Genomic DNA, 20,460 nt, shown 5'->3' with positions numbered 1-20,460 from the left:
TGAATGGGTGGTATTACAGTAACACTCATGTAATTTCCACTGTGGGTGGAAACCACTGACTCAAGTGTGAAAAGTTCTTATGCAGAGAATGGAATTTTAACACAGCTCACTACACGAGATGCAGTCTGTCTGAAAAGCAGAAAATACTCAGCAAGGAGGGTTGCATCTTTGTCTATGGTTCAAGTTCTTGTCATCTGATTGTACATATTACTTTGGCTTGGCTTCGTGGATGAAGATTTACGAAGGGGTAATGTCCACGTCAGCTGCAGGCTCGCTTGTGGCTGACAAGTCCGATGCGGGACAGGCGGACACGGTTGCAGCGGTTGCAGGGGAAAATTGGTTGGTTGGGGTTGGGTGTTGGGTTTTTCCTCCTTTGTCTTTTGTCAGTGAGGTGGGCTCTGCGGTCTTCTTCAAAGGAGGTTGCTGCCCGGCGAACTGTGAGGCGCCAAGATGCACGATTTGAGGCGAGATCAGCCCACTGGCGGTGGTCAATGGGGCAGGCACCAAGAGATTTCTTTAGGCAGTCCATGTACCTCTTTGGTGCACCTCTGTCTCGGTGGCCAGTGGAGAGCTCGCCATAGAACACGATCTTGGGAAGGCGATGGTCCTCCATTCTGGAGACGTGACCTACCCAGCGCAGTTGGATCTTCAGCAGCGTGGATTCGATGCTGTCGGGCTCTGCCATCTCGATGTTGGTGATGAAGTCACTCCAATGAATGTTGAGGATGGAGCAGAGACAATACTGGTGGAAGCATTCTAGGAGCCGAGGGTGATGCCGGTAGAGGACCCATGATTCGGAGCCAAACAGGAGTGTGGGTGTGACAACAGCTCTGTATACGCTGACTACCAGCCCCCCCACATCTCCATCGGGCACACAAAACTCAAAACGGTCAACCAGTTTACCTATCTCGGCTGCAAGGATCGACAACGAGATAGGCAACAGACTCGCCAAGGCAAATAGCGCCTTTGGAAGACTACACAAAAGAGTCTGGAAAAACAACACAAAAGAGTACATATTCTTTGGCTTGGCTTCGCAGACGAAGATTTATGGAGGGGGTAAAAAGTCCACGTCAGCTGCAGGCTCGTTTGTGGCTGACAAGTCCGATGCGGGACAGGCAGACACGATTGCAGCGGTTGCAAGGGAAAATTGGTTGGTTGGGGTTGGGTGTTGGGTTTTTCCTCCTTTGCCTTTTATCAGTGAGGTGGGCTCTGTGGTCTTCTTCAAAGGAGGTTGCTGCCCGCCAAACTGTGAGGCGCCAAGATGCACGGTTTGAGGCGTTATCAGCCCACTGGCGGTGGTCAATGTGGCAGGCACCAAGAGATTTCTTTAGGCAGTCCTTGTACCTTTTCTTTGGTGCACCTCTGTCACGGTGGCCAGTCGAGAGCTCGCCATATAACAGGATCTTGGGAAGGCGATGGTCCTCCATTCTGGAGACGTGACCCAACCAGCGCAGCTGGATCTTCAGCAGCGTGGACTCGATGCTGTCGACCTCTGCCATCTCGAGTACTTCGACGTTAGGGGTGTAAGCGCTCCAATGGATGTTGAGGATGGAGCGGAGACAACGCTGGTGGAAGCGTTCTAGGAGCCGTAGGTGGTGCCGGTAGATATACAACCTGATGAAACAGTGCATCTCCGTCCGGACCATAGTGCACTCACACAGACACCACATAAATACATAGCGATCCAAGTTCAATGAATATAAAGTAACAAGGGTTTCTAGGGTTGTTCAACGGTCTCATCACCCGCTGGAAGAAGCTGTTTCCCAACCTAGTTTTTATGCTCCTGTACCTCACCAGAGATGGTGAGGGTCCTCCATGATTCTCCGAGGCCTCTTTAAGCACCGCTCCCTGTAGATATCATCGCTAGAGGGAAGGGAGACCCCAGTGATCTTCTCAGGGGTTTGAATCACCCTCCGATCTGATGCTTGGCCACACTGCACTATTGATGCAGGGGACACTCTATTACAACAGCTCACCTGATTATTTTGCTTTAAGTTCTGATTTTGGGAACCGTGCTGGTCTCGGGCAAGGGGCTCCACGATCAGGGAGTGAGAACAGGGAGTGCAGACAGCGCTCTCCCGTCCTGGCACAGTGACGGTCAAGCAGGCTCTCGGGCACAGCTGGCAGGCTTGCCGCCTCACACCTCCAGTGACCCGGTTCGTCCTTCATCTTCAGTGCTGTCTGCATGGCGGGGGGGTGGGGATGTTCAACATTCTCCCGATGACCGGGTATGGTTTCCCCTGTTCCCCGCGTCAGGCAGGTTGGTGGTTCATCGGACACGGTAAAATGCCCCAGGTGGACATTAGGAAAACGAGGTGAGTTGATGTGTGGGAAAGGTTACGAGGAAAAGTAGTGGGGACGCAGCGTGAATGTGAGGCAGTACAATGGGCAGAATGATCTCCTGTCACATGAAAATCCATCTCATTAAACAGCACAGGATCTTTTTTAATGTTTATGCCTCAGCCCCACGTCAAATGATTACCTGGCTCTAAACATACTGCAGTTCAGCTCCGATTATTCGAAATTGGATTCTCCAAAATCCTCAGTTACTCAAAATTTTTTCAGAGCTGAACTGACCAGGGACCTTGGGCTCCCGGGCATGAGCGGGGAGGTGTCGGTGATCAGCGGCGGCCACCATTTTTTTTTTGGTGAGAATTAAACTTTGTTGTAATGTTTAAATAGCCTCCCCTTGTTGTTTTGTTGATGTTTCAGGTGATTTGCTGTTGCCTCTCAGCTGTTTTTAAAAAAAAATGAACAGTTCTCCGAAAAAAAGGCGTTTATCCGAAATGGGCCCAGACCCGACCATTTTGCATAATCGGAGTTGCCCTGTAGTATTTGTCCTAATTTTGGGAAAGAAGTTCAAGTCTTCCTTTATTTTCTGGCCAGACGATATGCTGATTCAGGCTTGAAATGTCATGTGATATGTATAGACTGTTCTGGGCTGCTCTGTGTATAAGTGGCTGGCTTGCCCACTGATGACTTCATCCCCTGTAATCTCTCACCCCATGACCTGGCCATAAAGGTTGTCCTCCCTGCCCCCTTCCATTCATTCGAGCACATGGAATCGGGGCAGCTGAAATCTAATGGGTATTAGAGCCTGTTGTTCCTCCCTCAGCCTTTGGATTCAGTGGGTATCGTGTCGGTAACGTATCTTTGCCTCCCATAGAGCCTCCACATTGATGCAATAACAAAGAGGCTCGCCAGTGGTTATAGTTTGTGGGGTGTCTGAGAAAAATTCGGTACGTCACCGAAAATTCTCGTAAACTTCTACAGGTGGACCATCCTGGCTGGTTGCATCACTGTCTGGTACGAAGGCGCCAACTCTCAGGACAAGAATAAACTCCGGAGGGTTGTTAACTCAACCTGCAACATCACAGGCCCCAGACTTCACTCCATCGAGGACATCGACATGAGGCAGGGGGTGTAGATTAATGGGGTGTAAATTGGGCGGCACGGACCAAAATGGCCTGTTACTGTGCTGTATGTCTAATTTATTTAAATTTATAAAAGATTGAGAGGGCGGATCTGTCAACTTGGTTTCTAAGATGTCACTGTGGGACGGTGTGAACTTCAACGATAGTAAATATTTGAATGCCATCAGTATTTCTCCCCACTAAGCTTCTTGAATGTAAATAATGTGATCTACGTGGTTTACAGTAATCCTAATGATGACATCAACTGCATGGTATAATCAAATTAATACATATCTTTTTTTCTGTTCAAATACTTTCCATGTGATTAATAAACTCACTTGTAAGTTCTCACCTTAAGTCCACACCCCACCCACCCATTTAACACTGTCTGAAACACCCCCGTGAGCCTAAAATATTCCAGTAGTCAATCGGATTCCACAACTGGTGAACGTGAGATGGGTGAAGATATTTATTGCTGTATCTACACGCCAAAAGTAAAAGTAGCTCCTTGTGGTAAAACATTACAGTCTGCAGACACTGTGGTAAAAACACAAAGTGCTGGAGAAACTCAGCAGGTCGAACAGTGTCCTTTATGTATCAAAGATAAAGATACATCACCGACGTTTCGGGCTTGAGCCCTTCATCAAGAAAAAAATGTCGGCAGGCGTCCAAACAAAAGAGCGTGGCGGGGGGAGGGGGAGAGGTGGTCGCAAAGGCAGGAGTTGATAGGTGGAGAAGGGAGGGAGGGGCCAGCAGCGATCAAGGGGGAGGAGGGACGGTTGGGTGGAGGGAGGGAGGAGAATTGGAAAGGGGGAAGGGGAAGAGGAGAACAGGTTGGCAGAAACTGGAGAAGTCGACGTTAATGCCATCTGGCTGGAGAGCGCCCGGATGGGAAATCAGGGGTGGTTCCTCCGGTTTGCAGGTGGTCTTGGTGGGACAGAACTCAAGGCCATGGACAGACATATGAATATGGGGGTGTGGCACAGAACTGAAATGGGTGGGTACTGGGAGGTCTCTGTCACTGGTGCGGACAGAGCGAAGGTGCTCAGCGAAGCGATCTCCCAATCTGTGCCCAGTCGCTCTGACGTAGAGAAGGCTGGAGCACCGGATGCAGCAAATCAGTCCTGCGGACACACAAGTTAAGTGTGGTTACACTCGAAAGGCCCATTTGGAGTCCCGGACCGTGGTGAGGGAGGACGTGTGGGTGCAACGTGCCATTGTCTTTTCCAGTTTCTGCTTAGCTGCTTAGCTCCCCCTCCCCTTTCCAGTTCTCCCCCTCCCTCCATCCCTTCTCCACCAATCACCTCCTGCCTTTGCGACCACCCGTCCCCTCCCCCCAACTCTTTTGTTCGGAAGCCTGCCAACATTTTTCCAATGCCCGAAACGTCGGTTCTGTATTATTGACCTTTGCTACATGAAGGACACGGCTGGGTTCCTCCAGCTTTGTGTTTTCACTATACCTCCATGCTGAAAGAAACAAAAATTAGGGTTAAAAAATATTTATCAAGCTACAGACTCATCTAATGGTACGGTCAGGTTTGCAGCTAAATTTTGCTGACAAACGCAGACTGATGTGGTCACCGGCCAGAGCCCAACCTAAGTCTCCGTTTCGAAAGTTATCGAGGATTTGGACAGCAAACTGGAAAGACTCAACAGAAACTTGAAGAAGCAGTGAGCTTCGGCTCCTGCTGGATCTGATGCAGGAATCCCTCGCATCACACAGTCAGATTTTTAGGGCATAGAATAAATACAGCTCTGCAATTTTTAAATTAAAGTTTCAAGGAAACAGGAATCTTTCATCAGAAGGGGGAGGTCACCTCGAGGTGCGAAATACAAGCACCGGCGGACATGCTCAGCCGGTAAGGCAGCAGCAGGTCTGTTTAGTTGGGTTCAAAGGGAGACAATCAAATGTAATGCACAGCAGCCAAAATTCCATAAAACACACCCAGAAGTGTTCAGGAAGCAAAACCTTTGCTGGCCTGTGTAATCAATAAACCCGGCAGCACGGTCATCTTCGGGTTAGCGTAATGGTGGGTTTTGCTTCCTGAACCCAGCAACGTGGGTTTGAATCAGGCACTGTTTCTACGTTCTCCTCTGGATGCTTTGATTTTCTTCCACCATCAAAACGAAGCGGGGTTGTAGGTTAATTGGATGTAATCAGGCAGCATGGGCAAAAGGGCCTGTTACTGTGCAGTGCTCTAAATTTAAATACACCATAAGACCTACAAGCAGAAATAGGCCACTCAGCCCATCGAGTCAATCATGAACTGATCCATTTCCCCACTCAGTCCCCCTGCCCAAGCCTTCTCCCCGTAACCTTTGATACCCTGGCTAATCAAGAACCAATCAATTATGATTTTACGCAGACCTTGCGGGATTTTGCTATTAGGAAGAGTCTCCGCTATCCCGGCAATGGTCGTTCACACAGGAATGATCAAAGCTGCCAATCTCCGTTTCTGCCCGCGCCTTTTAGACAGCCTACCAGCATTCCGCAAACCAAAGGGGTGGGATGTGTAACTCAACAGCGTCGGCGTCTAGTGTCGCTTGTTTTTCCCCAAAAAATGGCTCAAAAATATTCCTCCAGTTTTATATCCCAGATTGAAATGAGGGTGTTAATGGTGAGTAACGCTGACAGAAACGCTGTCGGTCCCCGCACTGGTCATTGTCGTGTTGAGGGTCAGGTCTGTGAGAGACAAGTCTGAACACAAGGGTTTGCTAACAAATTTTACTTTTGTTAACACACAATTGATAGAAAGTGAGGGAATAAAGCACATACGTGCACGATACGAAAGAATGTGGGAAAATACACAGATAATTTAATAAGACATACATGCACAATGTATAAAGGAGTGTGGGAATACTCACAACCTGGGAGACCTAGTGTAAATCTGGGGTTAGGGTTCAGGTTAGTTTGTCAATACGCGGGCAACAGGATAATTATCCCTCTTGTGTTCCCTGGTTTCCTCTCTCACTGGTTCTGTGTCACTCTAAACTGCCATTTTTGGTTGGCCGATATTTTCATTACCCTGTGCCTGTTTCTAGCTCTTAGCTGTGCATTTTGATATGTCCTGGGGTAAGTTTATTGTCTGCATATTGGGTGTCCTTATAGTCATACCTTCAGGTGTGGATTTGGGCTAGGGGACTGGTTAAGGGTAGGTGTGGGGTTCAGGTTAGTGGAAGGGTTAGTGTTAGGGTTAGGCTTAGCGGCCCACAGCAAGAGACCAGGCAGCGAACCCTGGGACAGCAGGCTGTGGGAGAGAGCAGGCAGAGAACCCTGGGGCAGAACAGGACAGCGAGCCGTGGGAGAGAGCAGGCAATGAATCCCGGGACAGCGAACCATGGGAGAGAGCAGGTAACAAATCACGGGACAGCGAGCCGCAGGAGAGAACAGGCAGCACTAAAAAAAAATTACAAATATACTAAGAAAATTACGGTGCACAACACACTTAGAGCCGAGTTGGCCCTGGAATCTCTGCAGTGCAGTTTACACTGCAGAAATTCTGGGAATAAAGGGGTCTTGGAGGTAAAATGTCAGATTGGGAATGGCACCCTCATTCCCATTCTGACCTTTTGACATAGCATGCATTCCAGGAAAATGGGAATAATTTCTTGGAATGCAGCAGGTGTGTAAAAAAACATAACTGTCTGAATGAGTTACCAGTCTATCTCATCAGTCTCCAGTAAGACGAGACCAAAACGTTTTCTAAACTAAGGCCAGAAGACTATTTTCAAGAGATGGAGGACAAATCCTGGGTGCTTTGCTCTTGCAGAGTTTCCTGTGGAAAGCCCATTGGATGTTTTACAGCACATTTGCAACACTGAATGGTGAGAAAAGAGATCTCTGTGACTTCCCTTCAAAGCACCAAGGCATCTTTCCTTGGGGACAAAAATAGCTGTATTTGTAGTGTTCTGAGCTGATCATTATTCCATTTGGGGAATGGCCAATAAGACTGATTAATCTGGTGCCTGATCATTAAGAGTGCCCATGGTTCGGCACCTGCCTCTTATTAGTCCATTAAATTTTCATCATCTGTTCTCGCAGGTCACTGTGTGTCACTGGGAAAATGGGCTGGATCTGGGGTCACGAACACTGGGGCCTGGAGCACCCGTACATGTTGAGGTGGCTTGGTTAGTGCCACGCTATTACATTGCCAGTGACCTGGGTACAAATCTGGTGCTGTCTGTGAGGAGTTTATATGTTTCTCCCAAATGCTCTGGTTTCCTCCCATACGGGGACTGTGGGTTAATTGGTGTACTTCGGGGGCTCTGGCCCAAGGCCTGGAGGGGCCTGTTACTCTGCTCCATGTCTAAATTACATTAAAGAAAAATCTGCTTCTTTGATGAGCCGTAACATCGAAGCTAAAAGCTTTAACCAAAATAAACCAGGACTGTTACACATACTGGGTTCGCTGAAAAATGAATGATAACAGATCGAAGTGAAATGGAAGTGTGTTGGGGAAATAGGACTGACATCCGATAGTCTGGAAAAGCTGTCAGATTGGCACCAAAATCTTGGGCATGCCCAAGTTAGTGAAAGAGCTTCCTTGGGGCAGAGAATTGGGGTTAAATTGATTCGTTGGTTCAGGTGGGCGATCACGGATGGATTAACAATACTTAGAAACACAAAAGCTCCAGATGATGGAATCTGCCCTGGGGCCTCCAGCAATTCCTTGATTCATAATATTATTTGCTTGTTTCAATGGGAACGTTGCCTTTTCACAACTTAGATTGCAATTAACACGAAAGTAACTGGTTCATTAAATTGGGATATTATGGGATTTATTTTTGGAACAGATGAGCCGCCTTTTATTGTCCTTTATTTTAGTCTGAAGGAACTAAAGGCAAATGACACAATGCTGGAAGAGGGCTGAGGATGCGAGCAGTAGGGAGAATGTGACGAGTGATATAGAGTTGGACGAATAGGCTGCTTGTTGCCTAAAATAGGGCTCAAAGAATTATAGAAGACCCTCCTCAGCCAGCAGACAACCCACTACCATCAAAGAGGTGGTACAGGAGCATCAAAATCAGGACTGCCAGGATGGGGAATAGTTCCTTCCGGCAGGCTGCGAAACTGATGAAAAGTGTCGTGTAACCATGTAAATCATCCCAAATATTTACTTCAATTTAATTTGATTATTTATAAAAATGGAAACTGCAACCTCAAAGTTCAGATTTATTGTCAGAGTTGATACATGACCTCACATACAACCCGGAGATTCCTTTTTTCTGTGGGCGCAGCAGAATTAGCACTTATTGGTAATGCAAAAAAACTGTACTCGAGATCCACACACAATAAACAAATAAATGTAAACAAACTGACTGCAACAGAGAGAGAAAAAAAATCATTAAAGTGGACAAGTCAGAGTCCTTAAATGAGTCCACGATTGAGTCTGTCGTTGAGGAGACTGATGGTGCAAGTTTATCACTCCCTGAAAAGGGCAGCACAGATGGAAATGTTAGTGAAGGAGGAGTTTAACTTGCCTTCATTGGCAGGATTGAGAATAAGACTTGGGACATCACGTTGATTACTGTATATTCTCGTGTTATAGTCAATCCCGTGTAAAAGTCGAATCTCCCCCTCCCCTCTTTTTTGGCCTCCAAATCGTGTATTCTATGTAAAAGCCAAACCCCCCTTCTCTGTTTTTAGCCCCAACCACCCGCCCGCTCATCCGAGCTCGAAATGCCCGACTGTGAACCCTCATCTCAGCCGCCACCCCTCACCCAGGCCCTGGCTGCTCTCCCAATCCCAGCTCCCCTGAATGTAGACTTACCATGTGGTTCTGGCCATTCAAGCTCCTTGAACAGTGCAGGCACTTACCGCAATCAAAAGTAATATCCGTGTAAAAGTCGAACCCCCCCCTCAAAAAAAATTTGACCCAGTAAATTGGTCCCCAAGACTCGACTATTACACAAATATATACAGTAGATCACACTTCGAATATTGTACACGGTTCTAGTGAACACCCCATATGAAGGATGTGATAACACTGGAAAGAGACGCATTAGAATGATACTTGGAATGGAGAGCTCTAGTTACAAGGAGATATTGTATAATCCCAAGCTGTTCTCACTGAAGCACTGGGGGCTGAGGGGTGACCTCATAGAGGTTTATAAAGTTGGGGTGCAGAGAAGATAATCTTTCTCCAAAGGTCATGGAGTTTAAGATGAGAGTTTGAAAGGAGATCTGAGGGGAGCAAGTTTATCATCATCTTATTACAACCTGACAAAACAGTGTTCAGTCCTTGGTGCAAAAACATACATCCAAATGATACACATGGAATATAAAAAATTGATTTAAATTTAGACATACAGCATGGTAACGGATACTTTTCGCCCACGAGCCCGTGCCACCCAATGAACCTACATTTTGAAGGGTGGGAGGAAACACAGGTAAAATGTACAAACTGCTTACAGACAGCGCCGCATTCGAACGCCGGTCGCTGGCGCAGTGACCACGTTGCGCTAGCCATGTTGTGCTAACCGTATTGCCGATATATATATCTATACATTTTAAATATTAAATATTAAAGATTAGCATATGCAGAGCCGTTATCATACCCACACTCCTGTTCGGCTCCGAATCATAGGTCCTCTACCGGCATCACCTACGGCTTCTAGAATGCTTCCACCAGCATTGTCTCCGCTCCATCCTCAACATTCATTGGAGCGACTTCATCTCCAACATCGAAGTACTCAAGATGGCAGAGGCCAACAGCATCGAATCCACGCTGCTGAAGATCCAACTGCGCTGGGTGGGTCACGTCTCCAGAATGGAGGACCATCGCCTTCCCAAGATCGTATTATATGGCGAGCTCTCCACTGGCCACCGAGACAGAGGTGCACCAAAGAAGAGGTACAAGGACTGCCTAAAGAAATCTCCTGGTGCCTGCCCCATTGACCACCGCCAGTGGGCTGATCTCGCCTCCAACCATGCATCTTGGCGCCTCACAGTTCGGCGGGCAGCAACCTCCTTTGAAGAAGACCGCAGAGCCCACCTCACTGACAAAAGACAAAGGAGGAAAAACCCAACACCCAACCCCAACCATCCAATTTTCCCTTGCAACCGTGTCTGCCTGTCCCGCATCGGACTTGTCAGCCACAAACGAGCCTGCAGCTGACGTGGACATTACCCCTCCATAAATCTTCGTCCGCGAAGCCAAGCCAAAGAAAGAAGAAATATAAAAAATATATTTTATATAAATATTGTTTTATAAATAGTTAAGTCTCAGGTTTGTGAGAGGGGTATCTGGAATGAGCTACCAAAGGAGGTGGTAGAAGTGGTTACAATCAGTGTTTAAAACATGTTTGGACTGGTACGTAGATAAGAAATAGAGGGATATGCACGAAAATGAGATGAGTGCACATAATTCACCTCAGTCAGCGTGAGCAGGTTGGGCCAAAGGCCCTGTTTACTTGTTGCACCACTCTGACCACACCCCACCTCCTTGACATTTTCTCAAGTCCTGCACTTTGGAACATTTCCATTTATCTTTTGTGTCCCAACGGCCCTCATTTCACAGCTTTGATAGTCTCCCTCTCTCTGCCACCATTGACCAGATGGTTTATTAGCAGTTTACCCAAGCCTTCACCTGAGGTATTCCCATTGCCTGATCCATCCGTTTGCAACTTATAAACCAACCTCAACCAAGACTGACTAGTGCCCAGGTGAAAGGGCTGGTCAGGCACAGGGTGGAGTGTCATTGAAATGCAGCCCCAATGAACTGGCAACTTGAGTAAATAGAAACTGAGTATTTTGGCTTGATTGCAGGGAGTCAGAAAATGTAGGCATGGTGTATTAACTGGCAAAAATGGTTAAAGTGCAGTTGCTTCAGCCTCATTGTAGTTAATCCTGCACGTCAAGATTACACATCTATTGCTAATCTTATTTCTAACCCCCAACCTGGGCGAATGGTGGCAAAGTCAGGTGTCAACTACAAATTTTGATATTAATAGGTTCATTAAAAAAAATGGAAAGAAAAAAAATAATTGATCCATAAATTTTGAAAATGGTTGAACAGTGTCACCAAAACTAAGGAGTTGATTGTCGACTTCGAGAAAGCCAGAGGTTATCATAATGAATCTTTTTTGCGCTTCATCCAGTTTGAGGCCTACTATTACTTAGAAGATCTCTTGATTTTTTGGTATGTTGCTTTTTTGTGATTTTATTTAATACCTGATTTAGATCTTCCCAAAACTTTTCCACTTTCTCACATGCCCAAATTGCATGTACTGTTGTTCCCGTTTCCTTCTTGCAGCGAAAACATCTGTCTGATACTGTTGGGTCCCATTTATTTAACTTTTGAGGGCGACATATAACCTGTGTAACCAATTATATTGTATCATGCGTAACCTCGTGTTTATTGTATTTCTCATAGTTCCGGAGCATAACTTCTTCCATGTTTCATTCTTTATCTTTATGTTTATATCTTTTTCCCACTTTTGTTTGGGTTTACAGCTTATTTCCTTGTTCTCTTTCTTCTTGCAGCTTGATATACATGTTTGTTATAAATATTTTAATTATCATTGTGTCTGTAATCACATATTCAAAGCTGCTTCCTTCTGGTAACCTCAGACTGCTTCCCAATTTGTCCTTTAAGTAGGTTTTCAGTTGGTGATATGCAAACATTGTCCCGTGAGTTATTCCATATTTGTCCTTCATTTGTTCAAATGATAATAAATTATTTCCCAAAAAACAATTTTCTATTCTTTTAATCCCTTTTCTCTCCCATTCTCTAAAGGAAAGGTTATCTATTGTGAAAGGGATTAGTTGATTTTGCGTCAATAACAATTTTGGGAGTTGATCATTTGTTTTTTTTCCTTTCGACGTGATTCTTCTTCCATATGTTGAGCAGATGGTGCAGTACTGGTGAATTCCTATTCCAGTTTTTCATCCCACTTATAAAATATATGTTCTGGTACCTTCTCCCCTATTTTATCTAGCTCTATCTTGGTCCAATCTGGTTTTTCCCTTGTTTGATAAAAATCTGATAGATATCTTAATTGTGCTGCTCTATAATAATTCTTAAAGTTTGGTAGCTGTAAGCCCCCTTATTTGTACCATTCTGTTAATTTATCTAGTGCTATCCTCGGTTTCCCCCCCTTTCCATAAGAATTTCCTTATTATTTTCTTTAGCTCATTGAAGAATTTCTCTGTTAAAGGAATTGGTAATGATTGAAATAGGTATTGTATCCTTGGGAAGATGTTCATTTTAATGCAATTTACCCTCCCTATCAACGTTAGCAAAAAAATGTATAATGTCAACTTGGAAATCAGAAGGGAGCCTGAGAGTACAGCAATGGTACATAGAAATGAATGAATGTATTCCATAGGAAAAAAATAACATATAAAGTCACATTATTTGAACAAATTTGGGAACCGTACATGGAACACAACAGAGAGGGCCTACCGCAGACCTCCACCCCCTAAAATGATAGAATGAGAAGACAAAATGAACTGTCCCAGTGTGTAAAAGTAGATGACACAATTTTCTTGTTTATTTTCATTGTGTGATAACATTGTTTAATGGGTTTATTGTATTGTATATGTTGAACGTTTAATGGGTTGGGGGCTAGGAAAGAGGAGGAAAATGAGGGGGGAAGAGGGGAGAAAATGACACTGTGTATATTCAAGAGGGAAATGTTGGTGTGTATTTTGGTCAATATTGTTCATAGTGTGAAAAATAAAAAAATTTAAAAAAAGAAAGCCAGAGGTATGCAATCCAGTGGTCAGGAGGGGAAATCAAAGGTGGAGAGGGTGAGCAAATTTAAGTTCTTGGGGGTTGCTGTCTCGGAGGATCTTTCCTGGACCAATGGCATCGTGAAGAAAGTACGTCAGAGCCTCTACTTCCTCAGGAGTTTGCAGAGGTTTGGTAATGACACCAGGAACCCTGGCAAATTTCTACAGGGCTGTGGTGGACCAGTTGTATCACGGTCTGGTAATGGACTGTAAAGCTCTCCAAAAAGTAGTGGACACAGCCCAGGACATCACACCCTCCCCCCTTTCGAGTACATCTACAGGGAACCCTGCCGTCGGCAAGCAGCAGCAATCATCAAGGACCCACCCCACCCCAGCACATGCTCTGTTCTCGCTCCTACCATCAGGGAAGAGGTGTCGTTGCCACAAGACCAGATTCAGGAACAGCTGCTCCCCCTCCACCGTCAGACTCCTCAACAACAAACTCAATCAGATACTCATTTAAGGACTCTTTCTTGTGCACTTTAATGTTTTTGTTCTCCCTGTGTTGCACAGTCAGTTTGTTAACATTTGTTATCCGATATAGATCTTTGTTTACATGTATAGACTGTGTCGATCTTTTTTGCACTACCAATTAGTGGTAATTCTGCCGCTCCCGCAAGGAAAAAGGGAATCTCTGGGTTGTATGTGATGCCATGAATGTACTATAACAATAAATCTGATATAGATCTACAACCTCTTGCCTATGACTTGTGCTCCTCCGCACCATTTTATTCAGTTGCCTGACTCCTTTATCAGGAAGATGCAATAGCGATTGCACTTCCTGAGAAGACCAAAGTGAGCAAGGCTACCAGTCACCACGATGTCACCTTCTTCAGGAGCTCTATCGAGACCGTCCTGCCTGGCTGCATCACAGTGTGGTTCAGTGGCTGCAAAGGTCAATCCACAGGACCATAAGTGTGGCAGAGGATCACTGGGGTCTTCCCCAATCTCCGCTCATCGACATGATCTACCAGGATCATTGCCTGAAGAGGGAGGAACCCCTTCACACATCTTTCAGCCGCTCCTGTCGGGGAAGAGATCCAGGAGGATCAGAGCTAGCACCACCAGGCTGAGGAGCAGCTTCTTCGCAAGGGGAGTGCGAATGGTGAACGACCAAAGGAGCTGCTCCCACTGACTCTCCATTTATTAATTTAAGGGTGGCACGGTTGGCGTAGTGGTTAGTGCACGCCTCTACAGCATCAGCAATCGGACCAGGGTTCGAATCCTGCGCTGTCTGTAAGGAGTTTGTATGTTCTCCCCATGTCTGCATGGGTTTTTCCCAGGGACTCTGGTTTCCTCCCACCCTTCAAAACCTACCAAGGGTGTAAATTGGGCAGCACAGACTCGTGAGTTGAAATGGCCTGTTACTGGGCTGTATGTCTAAAATTTAAAAATATTGAAGAAACAATATTTTATATGTATATATAAATACTTGTCCTGAATGTGTATTGTTTATCTGTATGAGTCCGTGTCTGTCTGTTTTGCGCTGACGACAATCTGTCAGATTGTACATGTGCAATCAGATGACAATAAACTTGACTTTTTACTGTGTCAATCGCCCATTATATAGATGATATCCTGCTGCAACACATTAACAAGCTTTGGAGAGGAATCAATTAAATAGATTGAAGACAGGGTTCAGAGTTAAGCAGGATTTTAATTCTAATGTTGTCTCAAATCAGAGGTACTTGATAGGTTAATCTCCTCCCTCAGGGACGGGTCTGGGCAATTAATATTGATCAGATGCAGTACCCTAGCCAGAACGTCCTGTTTATAGGTATACCGTGGCATTCAGTAGAGATATTCCCAAGATCAAAATTTCCCACGCCCACTATAAATTGCACGTTCTTTTTTGCCGCTAATACATTCCTATGCTCACTATGCTCTCCAGTCGACTTTCCCATGGCCACTATTAATTGTGAGCTTTCTTTCAATGCCGTTATTATATTCCTCGCCCACTATAAATTCCCACACTCGCTATAAATTGTCGGTGTGTCTTTCCCATGCCCGCTATAAATTGCTGGTTCGTTCGATTTTTCCATGCCCACTATTAATTATGTGAGTTCTTTCAACATGTAATAATATTTTCATATAACGCACAGGGAGGGCCTGGTTTGTAAAATACGCATAAAACATGTGCTTTATTTGTGTAAAAATATGGTAATTGTTGAATCTTAACCGAACACTGGTCTAGCCTTGACTAGTTTATTTATTATCACCTCATTTAGGATAAATTATAGTTACAAGGACAGATTAGAGAGAATTGCACTCTTTAGAGAAGGCTGAAGGGACATAGAACAGTAAAAATAATGTGGATCTGGACAGAGCAAGCGGAAGGAGGCTGTTTCTCTTACTGCCCACTAGTGATGAGGTTGCGCGCAAGTTTACAGGTGGAAAAAATAGAGGGGATGTTCCCAAAAAGCCTAATTTTACACTGTTTGTCGTTGGGATCAGAAATGCACTGTCTGATGATGTAGTGGAGGGAGGTTTCATTATGGATTTCTTGTGCAAATTATATAAATAATGGCAACTGTAAGGCTACAGAAAAGGAACCAGGGTTGGGAGGAATGAGTTGCTCTGTCACAATGGGCTAAACAAATCGCCTCTTGTGTGGCAACTACTCCATGATTTATGGATTTGAGAGTAAGGGAAGGGAAATTTAACAGAAAGGAAGCATTAGTTGACAGCCACAAGTGATCGTGCACTGGAGCAGGAAGGTACAAGTAGCATTTCAAATGAACATGTTTACAGTGTCTGGAAAATTATTGGAATGGTTAAATGTGGAGGTAGCAAAGATACGGGATCAGAGAAAAGTTGCAGATTGGCTGCATATGTTGGCAGATGTTCAACTCCTGATCAAACACAGCATTAAGGCATGGTTAGCGCAACTCTGTTATAGCGCCAGCGATCAGGACTGGTTTCAAATCCCGTGCTCTCTGTCAGGAGTTTGTATGTTCTCCCTGTGTCTGCGTGGGTTTTTCCCGGATGCTCCGGTTTCCACCCACCGTTCAAAATGAACCAGAGGTTGGAGGTTCATTGGGCTCATGCGTCGAAATGGCCTGTTATGTGTAAATTCAATTATGGTTGTGAAATTTCTGGCTCAACTTCAGATGGTAACAGGGTGGAAACAGTGGCAGGGGCCACAGCTAGTCAGTGACAACATTGTTTAACGGGTTTAATGTATCTTATAGATTGAACTTCAAATAAATGGGAAAGGGGGTGAGGGAGGGAGGGGAGAAAAGGACACTGTATATATTCAAGAGAAAAAATATCTGTATCTTGGTCAATATGGTTTATAGTGTAAAAAATAAAAAATTGAAAAAAAAAGATGATGAGGTGGAAAGAAATGCTTCTGTTGAATGAATGAGGGACAATTGGATAAACAGGGTACATTTAATGAGTGCTCTTCCCCATCTCATCCTATACCTTTCCTTACAAAGCTTTAGTCTATGCGCCCTTCGCAAAATGCATTTAAAGAGTTGTAGCAAAGAACAAAATAGCTATTTACTTTCAAGAGAGTTGGAATTTGCTGGAATTTTTTTTCTCTTTCTTGAAGTCACTGGAAAACAAAACCACAACAAACACCACATCCTGCTCCTGGAATCGGGGAAAGAATCCAGAGAGTGGGCATAAACTTTTAGATGTCAACTTGCCGAAGGACCATCCATCTATGCACCAGGAAGATGCCCTGGTACACGTTAAACAGAGCTGGAGATGAGACATCTTGTGCCACTGAACAAAATCATGGAACACCAGGAGGCCATTTGGCCCACGGTGTCCATTTTGGTTGAAAGATACTCAATCTTTGCATCTGATCTGCAGTCTGCCAGGCCACACCTTCAGGCACCATCTGGACGATGTGTGCTAAGGGCTCCTACTGGCTTTTCAGGCAACAAGTTCAATTCTTTACTGGGTAGAAGATATTTTCCCTATTGCACCTTTAATCTTCCACCCAGGACAAACTCCGTCCCTGCTTTTTGACTCCTGTTATTTTCTAAATTGTGAAATCTAAAGGCTCTTAATTGCATCAAAGTCATTTTAATTTTCAGAATGGTAAAAGCTTAAATCCGACAAAACAAAATGATGTTCTTCACTTAACATTACAACAAAAAATTTCAATGGAACATGCTAATATTTATGTGTCAAAAATAAATGTCAACATTCTGCATACAACATTATGTTTATACCTTGTTTTCTTTAGGTGTTGATTATACAGGTCTATAATAAAAGTACATTTGACAAAACCGCCCGTGAAAGAATCAACAAAATAACTCAACCACATTTAAAGTCCAGATGCTGAAGATACATCAAAATGGTTACTATTGTTAACCCATTACATGAGATCATTCTAAACCATTTAATTATGTAAATTACAGTTCAAATCACCTGGACTACATAACTCAACTCTTAAAGGGTTACAATGAACAAAGTGCACTAAAGAAGTTTTGGGATGCAGTTGCATTCTTCTAACCTCTTGTAGTCAGACAGAGAAAGAGCATTAGAGATCGAGCAACAGAGCTCAAATGGAACTTCAAACTAAAAGGTAAAATAACCCTTGGTCCAGTCCCAGAATAAATCAGTAAAGTCCACGAAACAGGGGCTTCATTTTGAAACACAACCTAAATAATTTTGTGCTGATCTAAAATGTGACATGTTAGGTCTTTCTTCAAGGTCCAGCAATACTCACAATGAAGCTGAGGTAATGGAGGCCAGTCAAGTTCACCGAAATTCAGGGCCAGGCCAAAGAAAAACTCAACTTCTGCACACTTGTACGTCACTGGAAGATGCAGGTTAAAGCTACTTGCACTACTTAGGTCCGCAAGATTGATCAAATTCAGGTTTTATCACCTGAGAAGACAACTTTCAAAAGATTGTGTCAGAGAAAACCCACATGAAAATGACAAAACAGGCAAAATACGACACAATTCTTTTATAAAGTCAAGTGATGAACGCTGTTTCTTATTATCGTTGGACAGTAAGTTCATTCTGAATGTAAACATGTAATCACATTTTTAGTGAATGCAAATGTGCTTTAACCAAGATTTATCAGTAACACCTAATACACACATATTGTAGTGAAATGATAGTCGAAGCAAGGATGGCTGAAATCGATCAAAAAGAGCCCAGATTCCATTCTCCCATCATTTAAAGGGATATCACACATTGCGAGATTTTAAGGTACTCCACTTCCCCCAGCATTTTGATTTTGGTCAAGGAAGCCTGCTTCCCAAAATATTGATTATGTTAAACGCAAAGAACAAATACCTACAGGCGGAACTCACACCGAATGAGATTTTCAAATACCTCTTGCTGACAGAAGTATTGAAGTTGATGGCTGAGTAACCAGAACTCAGCCGTCACAAAGAGCACGGTATTCAACATGCGTACCTGACACATTTGTACCATTAATTTGATGCACATTCTTTCCATGAGTGGAATTACAGGGAAATATGCCCAGCACATTTCTTCACGAGAATAGACATGCTTTTATCCTTAGAAGCACTCAGCCCTTCTAAATCTGAAAGGGCCACTCACTTCCAAGTAACATTCAATGAAAAGTGGAGCCCTGATAATAAATGGCCAAAGAAATTGGAGCCAAAAGGTAGGTTCGCCTACAAGACCGGATGCGGTCATCCGCAAAGCTGCCCACCTTCCGGCCCGGCAAGGAAGTATTTTCTGACAGCAGCGTGAAGGTTTAGCTGCTAGGTAACCTCGAGTCTCAAATACGACCGGCTAGATGAAAAGCAAGCTTCCTTCGTGCGTTCCTGGTTATTTGAATCGTCCAGGTTTTTACAGTGAGTCCGAGTGTGCAACTAAGCGTCCTCTTCGTCATCACTGATGACACCTCTCCTGTCAGGGGTTGCAGTTTCTCGTTCCCGGAGAAAATCCTGGCGGATTACTTCCAATTCACTCAACTCCATCCGGACTTTCTCCAAGTGGAAAGCTCGACGGCTCTGGATCAGGCGCATTGGAAATGGATTCATGTCCGTAAAGGCAATATTGCTAAGTTTTCTAGAAAACAAGGCAACAATTAGACGTACTGGAAGTAACTATTGAGAATATTGGTCACCCCCCCCCCCACCCTGCTCACTTTGTTCGCATCTAGACATTAAAAAAACAAACAGGCAGGTACAGCTTCAGTACAAGATCTTTCCACTGATGGTGAGAGCATGTGTGGCTCATCTTGAAAATACATGGAACTCCCAGTGGCATTTGTTCACTAATTTGTACGGTGACAGAGTATATAGAAGTGTTTTGGAGATAAATTGGGAAAGGTTTGTTGGAGCAGGTCACACACATATGATTTAAAACAGAATTTTTGCAAGAGTGCTCAGAGTCTCATGATGGACTGTTATTAGCAAAAGGCAACAAATGTAACAACAGGCAGTAGCAGCTTTGTCCAGAAAACAGAATTTACTGTCTGGAAGGTCATGTGATCTTTGCAGGCAGAGAGCAGAAAAAAAACAGGCTTTGCTCTCAGAGTTGGAGGGAGTGAGAGAGAGAGAGAGAGAGAGAGAGAGAGAGAGAGACACAGACATCGGTTCGAGGGACAAGCTGGCAAGCTTTGGAAGACGGCCTGGTCAAAAGAGAGGACTGGCTGTCCAGTGTTTCTCTTGGAACAGGAGAAACAGAAAGGAACTCTGTGGTAATCTGAAAGAAAGAGGTTATCATCTGGAGAACCCTGAAGGGAGCAGGTTTCGTCAGCAAGAAACTGGAGTAGCTGATTAAAAAGGAATCAGTCATGGATGTCCTGGAACAGGAAAAACTCTCTCCCTGAAAACCAACAAGAACCCTCGTGAGTGGTAACCATTTACCTGTTAAGTACCAAAGCCTGGTGAACTTTATTAATGTTAACTTCTGTGCAAAGTACAAGAATTGCCTGCAACCAGTGAGATTGGACTGTGAACCAAAGAACTTTGCTGAACTTACACACAGATTACACATATGTGTGCTTAGAATTAGAAGGGAGTTAAATGAGTCAATAGAGATAAGTTCAAGTTGTATTCTATTTTCATGTTCAAAGATAATTAAAAGCAACTTTTGTTTAAGTGACCCTTTGTCGTGGTGCTTATCTACCGCTGCTGGGTTTACGGGTCCTCTGGACTCGTAACAGTACCATTCACAATATGGAATGACCTGAATTTGGAGCAGGGGAGGCCACTCTTGCCTGTTTCTCCAGTTAAAATCATGGCTGATCTGACTGTAATTCCTGTTCAGACTCTGTGGTCACCTTCCTGTGAGAAAGGGGAGTTCCAAAGACTCATGAACCTCAAGATAAAAAATGTTTTCCTAAAAAGGTGACCCTTTACT

The 20,460-nt window shown here is 44.4% G+C and overlaps 1 protein-coding gene across 8 annotated transcripts in view; it reads right to left on the bottom strand.

Moving 5' to 3' along the window:
* tbc1d2b (TBC1 domain family, member 2B) overlaps window positions 1-20,460 on the bottom strand; it is a 129,937-nt gene that overhangs the window by 5,132 nt on the left and 104,345 nt on the right. For 6 of the 8 annotated variants that reach the window (XM_069902873.1, XM_069902869.1, XM_069902870.1 and 3 more), the window contains one exon: window positions 17,172-19,161. The exons of the other annotated variants lie outside the window; for them this stretch is intronic. In XM_069902873.1, the coding sequence (XP_069758974.1) occupies window positions 18,963-19,161 (199 nt within the window). In that variant the 3' untranslated portion in view covers window positions 17,172-18,962. Of the gene's footprint in view, window positions 1-17,171; window positions 19,162-20,460 lie in introns of those variants that run through there. 8 annotated transcript variants of the gene reach the window in all.

This window comes from Narcine bancroftii, chromosome 11 (assembly GCF_036971445.1).
Source record: "Narcine bancroftii isolate sNarBan1 chromosome 11, sNarBan1.hap1, whole genome shotgun sequence".
Lineage (NCBI taxonomy): Eukaryota > Metazoa > Chordata > Chondrichthyes > Torpediniformes > Narcinidae > Narcine > Narcine bancroftii.
Note: the sequence above shows the minus strand (reverse complement) of the source record. Positions and strands in the feature narration are given on the sequence as shown.